Source organism: Gossypium hirsutum, chromosome A09 (assembly GCF_007990345.1).
Source record: "Gossypium hirsutum isolate 1008001.06 chromosome A09, Gossypium_hirsutum_v2.1, whole genome shotgun sequence".
NCBI classification, from domain to species: domain Eukaryota; kingdom Viridiplantae; phylum Streptophyta; class Magnoliopsida; order Malvales; family Malvaceae; genus Gossypium; species Gossypium hirsutum.
Genome location: NC_053432.1, coordinates 7,776,969 through 7,784,417, shown reverse-complemented (window position 1 = coordinate 7,784,417; position 7,449 = coordinate 7,776,969). Strand labels below are relative to the sequence as shown.

Below are 7,449 nucleotides of genomic sequence, written 5' to 3'. Positions count from 1 at the left end.
GATTTTATGACACTATCACTTTCCTCTGCACCTAAATAATACCTAAAACTAATATAATTTCTCTCCAACTCATATATAAAAGTAGAGTATAATACGCTTCAGCGCACTCGAACTTATGTTCTCCTGTATTAATAACAATATCCATACCAATCAAATTAAAAGTCAATAATTATTGACATGATGATTTACGAACAAAAAGAATAAGTATGAATGCTATTTTTAAAAAAGAAGAGTACGGTTTCAATCCTTCGTGCTAAATTAATTTGATGAAATATTTACATCTAATTGAAACTATTGCATTTAAAAAAGATGAAAATGGAAATTTCAAGAGCTTATTTACAGTTTCCATTTTCAAGCTCAATCCTACTTTTATAGCATTTACAACAGATTGCATAAAACAGTAAGCTCAAAGCACTGGCAATGGCTAAAAGGCAGTAAAGTTTGTCAAGCCTATCCTCCCTCATGTCATCCGAGAACCAGCTTTGTCTTCCTCCCGAACTCGTAAATGCTTCGATGACCGATATCATCAAGGCGCTAAGGAAACTTCCGACGCCAAAAACGCTGGTATATAGAGCGAATCCCATCGTCCGCATACGGACTGGTACTTCGTTATAGAAGAACTCTTGCATGCCAACCACAGTGAAAATGTCTGAAATGCCTAAAAGAACATACTGAGGAAGTAACCAAAAGATGCTTAATGGCACCGTTTCAGATTCCTGGACGCCAGTTTCCCTGCTGATCTCGAGCCTCTTCGTTTCAACGACTGCAGCGATGATCATAGCGATGACAGAAAGGAACATCCCGACTCCCATCCTTTGCATTACACTAATACCTTTCTCGTTACGAGTAACCATCTTTGTGATCGGGATGAAAACTTTGTCGTATAAAGGCATCAAGAGGATTATAGACAATGTAATAGCGCTTTGTAGCGTAGCGGGAGGTATGATGAAGTTCTTCCCGATGTTTCGTTTCATTGTCATCCCTTGTTTCGTAAAAAACGTAGCAGGCTGTTGGAAAATTACTGCAAACACTAGAAGCATCGTCCATATAGGCAAAAGTCGGAGCACTATTTTCGCGTTTTCAATTAGATGAGTATTGGATTCAGACTCAAGATTTAAATCCGAGACCTCATTGATGCAAACCTTTTGATCGCAAAGAGGTCTCTCTTCAAGCCTATAAACAAGTTAGAAACTTAGAATCACCCTCAAAGCTCATGCATATAACTAAAGCATCCTTGAAATCGAATAAGAAAAACTCACTCTAGCTCGGCCATATTGGACTTGTCGTTTGGCAAGGCGATTCCACCATTGATTAATCTCGATGCCATCATTTTGATGACTCGAAGCATGTTGGGAAAGTGTTTATTGTACATGGTTCGGTCCGGTTTATGAGCGTAGGTCCGATTACCGCATGTGAAAAACACGACCGATATAACCATGGCAAACATGGGGATGGCAAAACCGAGTACCCAACCTAAGGTATCTTGGATGTAGGACATAAGGATTACACCCAAGAGGCTGCCACTACAAACACCAAAATACCACCATTGGAAAAATAACCCCTTTTTTTTGGAGGTTTTTTTGTCATCAATTGTGCATGGAAGTTCATCATCATGGTCCAATTGGTCGGCTCCAAAGGCTTGCAGTGATGGGTTATATGCACCTTGGCCTAATGAAATCAAACAAAGGGACCAAAAGAGGAAGGCTGAGGAACTTGTGGTGCTTGGAGGTGTATATGTCCATAGCAAAGCTGTTGATGCCACTGCTCCAAGGCCCTTCAATTACAAAAGAAGAAAAAACTTTGTTACTTGGATCCATACGTGGGTAATTAATACTGGCATGTTTTCTCTTTGTTACTTTTTGATATTTTTTAAATATATTTGGAGGGTGATGTTTAGCGATGATACTCATATGGGCGGAATAAATTTTTGTCCACCTCAATCTCGATTAAATTCATCAATCTCCAACTTTATTTAATGATTCCGACTCCAAAATCATATATCCCAATTTCATCCGTTTGAAAATTTTATATCATTTTACGAAAGTGAAATTAAAAATATTATAATAATAATATATTAAAATACTATAAATACTGTCGTACTAAAAGTCACACTGCATTTTGTCCACGCTACTAAAAAATGGGTAAATTTTTATCCATTAAATTAAAGAATAAGTTGGTTCTTTTGTTAAAATTCTATCTATTTTTGCTGTTAAAAACTAATCTTTATATGTTAATATAAAGTGTACGTGAAATACCACATGTTAATGTGGGATTATTCTATCAACTATTATAATCTTTAAGAACACAAATGAATAAAATTTTAAAAAAATTAATTTATTTTTTAATTTAATATATAAATACTAATAGAAGAGACCATAAAATTTGACTCATTGGAAACGGGCTTCCATACTACTTTTTACTATTAAAAGTATTATAAATTAAAAGAAAAAAGAATTAGTAACTATAACAAGAGAAATAGATTTTAGGTAAATCATATCTCGATCCAAGTCCGAAAATTTTATTAAAATATCTGATTTGCCCCTCTTTAGAATCCAATTTTCAAAGAAAAGTAAACACCCAAAGTCGGATGACATTTTAATCATATCGTCACTCTCCTATCCAATTATAGGTACTTAGAGAAACATCAAGAATGAAAATTAAGTGGAAGTGATTAGTCAGGATCCAACATTGTTTGGTGCCTAGTGGTGAATTCCAATTGCCTTTCATTGATAATAAACAAACCCAAGGATGTTGAAGTACTGCAATTATTATCACAACCCAAAACCAGAAAAATGAAGAACATAATTTAAGAAGAGATTTGACTCACCAAAACATAGAGGAAAGAGGAGGTCAAGATGGTTGAATACCTATCCCAAAATGAGTCAGCCAAGGGTGCTACCAACAATGGTACAATTGAAGTAAACCCACACCAACTGTTCACTGTTTTGGCAGCTGAAGAATTGCTCATCTTCACTACATCTGTAAGATATGTCACTAAATTTGATGCCACCCCTTTAAAAGCAAACCTCTCCATGCCAGCAATCACTGCAAAAATCTTAAAACTTACAGAAATGGAAGCTAGCTAAATTAAGAAATAGGGGAAATATGCAAAAAGAAATGGTTACCTATAAGAAGAACACATGATTTACTAAGTCCTTGAGCTCTTCCTTCTTCAGCCATGTTTAAAGACAAAACAACCTGCTTGAGTGAAATTGAAATACCTCTTTGAGTTTATAAAAGCTAGCTCTTAATTAACTGCAGAAATCGAACACCCGAAAATCTGACATATAAACATAAAATATAAACTTCTGAAAACTTCTTTAAAAAAAAACTATAAAATTAGAAATATTTATATTGAAATAAGAGGCTTCTTTTTCCTTACAGAAAGCTATGAAAGACTTTTGTTTATGTTGAGTCATGCGACACTAACACAGTGGATATACTCAAAAGCAAAGTAAGATCCCAATAGCAAAGCTCGTGTTATTGAAGAAAGAAAATAGTTTAAATAAATAAAAATTAACCCACTTTCAGTTTTGGGGTTACCAAGAAAATGCAGGAAAAACTGATTTAGCAGTTAAAATTCGATGAAGCAAACACGTCTGCTTCATTGACACATGGAGTTGAATAGGTAAGCCAGGTAATCTCAGATATATGAAGTTCCCAATGTTGTAAGCAAGTAAAAAAAGCAGTTAATTATGGGTATTGAGGATTAATATCGAGCTCATCCAAGAGGATTCCATTGATATATCGATGGGGTGCTTATTCAAGATGATTCCTTTGATATAGTGATATGATGTTTATTTACTTCCCAAATAATTTGGGTTTAAATCATCGTCGTAGAAGAATAATAATTCTATTACCATGACGAGTTGTGCTTTTAAGGGTTTTTAAGAAGATTAAACTTTGCTTTTTTGTATTTTGTGAAATTTGTGTTGTATTTTAGTTTGATTGCTTTTATATTCTATATTTTTCAAATTTTAAACTTCCACTCATCACTAAATTATAATTATTAAATTAACAAAGTTAAGTTCTACTATTTCTGAAAGAGTAAACTACAAAAATAGTCACTTTTATTTACCTCAGGTTGTATTTTAATCATTTATATTTGAAATGTTATATTTTAATCACTTATGTTAATATGTTGTAACATTTTAGCCACTGAGTCGTTAATTGTCAATAACGGTGTAACGGTAAGCTGACGTGGCACGTTAAATCATCATTTTAAACAAAAATTTTAGGTTAAATTATACAATTTATCACCATATTTTTTTCTTTTATATTCTTTTAACTTTCCTTTTTTTTTCCTTTACTTTTCATTCTCTTATGCTTCTCCATTTGTTTTCCTCCCTTCTTCATCTCTTTTAACATAGTTTCTTTATTTCTTTCATTTGTTAAAGCTTTTTTAAGTTTATGAAAAAATAAAAGGCAAAATTTGAAACCAAAATAAAACTTGTTTCACATATTCTCACCCCACAATTACAAACATTCATCGTCCATCATCGCTTTAACGAACCAATTTGGATCTCTCAATGACCTAGACCACAAGTTTGTCTCACTGAAAGACCTTGCTAGTCGGGACTTATGGCAGTCCACCCTAAACAAAGTTTATCGAGCCCGTTCCTAACCTCCTAATCAACTCTCACGACCACCTTATCGATCTTACCTACAACATTCTCTCCCTCTCGGAACTACATTGTTTCATGGATTCTTCAAATGATTTCTACACTATCAATGACTAAAACGACCATCATATGAAATTTACCCTCAACTTTACCCAAACCAATTTGGTTCCATGCTCCCTTTTCTCTCTTTAGTTCATTCATGCTTGTCTTCCAATCAAGCTTGCCTGGGAATATCCAAGAAGTTTTAGATCAATTTTATCGTTTGCTTTATTTTATTCGTCAGAAAATAAAAGAAAAAGAAAGAATAATCTACACAATTCTACAAAATTTTGGAAATGGAAAAAAATTGTTTTGAATATAAATAATTCAATTTATGTTTAGATTTGATTAAGGATATAATTTTTTTTATATTGATTAGTTAGATCCAGTTTTTGTTTCAAAATTAGGTTATATTCAAATTGAGATTTGATTAAGAATGATTGATATTCAGTTTTGAGTGAAATCAATTTAGGAATCATGTGAAAGAAATAAGGACTTAGTTTATTTGATGGAAAAAGATCATGTTTCTGTCTGCAGTGAAGAATATGAGAAAAGAGAAAATTAAAGGGGAAGAAGAAATGGAAAATAAAGAAATAAAAATGAAAATTAAATTTTTCAAAAAAATAAAAGTATAAGGACTAGTTTTAAAAAATGTAAAATATAGAAAAACTACGTTAAAAGGAATGGAGAAGGGATGAAAACAAAGAGAGAAGGGGAAGAGAATGAAAAAAAAAGGGGAAAGTTCAAAGAATATAAAAGGAAAAAAAATTAAATTGCTCAAAAAAATAAGGACCAATTGTATAATTTAACCTAAAATTTTCGTCTGAAATGATGATTTAATGTGACACGTCAGCTTTTTGTTACACCGTTAAGGCAATTAACACTCAGTGACTAAAATGTTACAACACAACAACACAATTGACTTAAACGTAACATTTCAAACATAAGTGACTAAAATGTAACCTGAGACAAAAAAAGTGACTATTTTGATAGTTTACCCTTTCTGAAATATGACGTGTTAAACATTTATCATCATGTCAACTTGTTATTTCTACATATTACTCACTAAAAATCCAATTAATGGATTAACGATTGTCATTTGCATCTTGACTAAAATTTCAAATTTTGAAAAGTATAAAGACTTAAAATGATTCAGTTGGAGAACATGGACCAAATCTATAATTGTATGCATGATACAAGACTAGTAATTGAATTTAATAACACAGATTTAATTGCTTCTATTTGGGTCAGAGCTAAAATTTAAAATTTTGAAAAATGAAAGAACTAAAATTGCCCAATTCAAAAAGTACAGAGACTATAATTGATCAAATTAAAATATAGGGATTAAATCCATAATTTATGTAAAAAGACTAATAACAAAATTTAACTTTTTAAGAAACCTTCAACCTTTGTCATTTAGTGGTTAAATTCAGAGAGCACTACACTATTTATTTTAAGAACATATTTAACTAGTGTAATTTGAGAGTAAATTGTTTATTCATAAAAATTGATTTTACAACCCTCAATAAAAGAGGTTAAAGGTTGAGAGAATTCACATCAAGTATGCAAGATTATGGTTACAACAATCTTTGCATTGTATGAGTTTAAATTCATGCTTTTATTGAGACTTATTAATGAATTCAACTTTGAGTAAGTTCTCAAATCCATAGATGGTTCATCAAAGTGCATAAACATCTCGTGTCCTTTGATCTTTTGTTCGTGGTTTATTGTTCCATTCTTGACTTAGATTGTTCACTAAACTGTTAGAAGAATATTTATGAAAAGTAGTTTTAAATACACAGTAAAATTTTAAAATTTTTCATCAAACTAGATCTTGGTTGTTTTTTTCATAGTAACAAGTCCCATCAAATTTAGTATATGTGCTTCCGAGCTAAAGAGATATGACGAATCTAGAATCTAGTGTCCAAATCCTTCTAACTTTAGACTAAATGATCTTCTTTGTTATTTTAAAACCTTCGGATGCTTAGAGAGTGGATTCTATTCAAAGAACCAAATACAAGATGAAAATTGAGACTTCCTTGTGGGGAAAGTTGACTTTCTGTAGGAAAAAATCCAAAATCGAAAATTCAATCTTTTAAATTTGAATTATAATTTCTAAGAAGTAAGTAATTATAATCTCACAAATTTGAACAAGTATTCATGAGAAATAAAATTTATTTGAGTTTAAGAAAATAACCCAAATAAAATTTTCACTAAAATTCAACAGAGTATCATCATATATTTCCCTCCTATTTTCAACAGCCTCTACTCCTTATATATAGAAAAAAATTGAAAAGAGTTCTACTAGAATAAGAAGAGGAAAAATAATAAGGTAGGTGACAAGCATAGGGATTTCCTCTCTCTCTATACCATTCACTTACTATTAATTGGTTTCCCTAGGCTTTTCATGTATTGGGTATAATTATAAGTGCAAGCTAGTTCTAAATTAAATCAAGTTAAATTAAGGTCATATAATTATCCAACAAAATTATTTGCTCAACCTAATTCTATTTCTATTAAAGTCATTACGACTTTACTATACTAAAATCTACGAATAAATAAATTTTATTGTCCTATTTAGTAAAACTACGATGACCAATAATTTGATTTTCATTTTGGACTCAAATATTTAATTACATTCAATTAAATAATAATTTGGAGAAATTAAATTAATTTTGAAGTCATCTCTTGCTCCTTTGAGAAAATGTATTTACTCTGAATACTAACTCATGCAATCTTTTTCTCATATATTGTTTTTCATCATTCATCATAATGGTTCTTATTTGCA

At 31.3% G+C, this 7,449-nt stretch overlaps 1 protein-coding gene across 3 annotated transcripts; it reads right to left on the bottom strand.

Annotated features, from left to right (window-relative positions):
* Positions 1-233: 233 nt before the first annotated feature.
* LOC107888650 (protein NRT1/ PTR FAMILY 5.9) lies at positions 234-3,779 on the bottom strand. 3 transcript variants are annotated; one of them, XM_041077496.1, is made up of 5 exons: positions 3,544-3,779; positions 3,126-3,198; positions 2,828-3,045; positions 1,260-1,774; positions 234-1,173 (listed from the first exon to the last, which is right to left on the bottom strand). In XM_041077496.1, the coding sequence occupies exons 2-5, from the start codon at positions 3,178-3,180 to the stop codon at positions 333-335; spliced, it is 1,629 nt and encodes a 542-aa protein (XP_040933430.1). In that variant the 5' UTR covers positions 3,181-3,198; positions 3,544-3,779; the 3' UTR covers positions 234-332. The 3 variants fall into 3 exon arrangements, with proteins under 3 accessions (XP_040933430.1, XP_016668309.1, XP_016668308.1); XM_016812820.2 differs by having other exon boundaries at positions 3,383-3,552; XM_016812819.2 differs by lacking the exon at positions 3,544-3,779 and adding an exon at positions 3,383-3,510 and having other exon boundaries at positions 3,126-3,280.
* Positions 3,780-7,449: the final 3,670 nt, after the last annotated feature.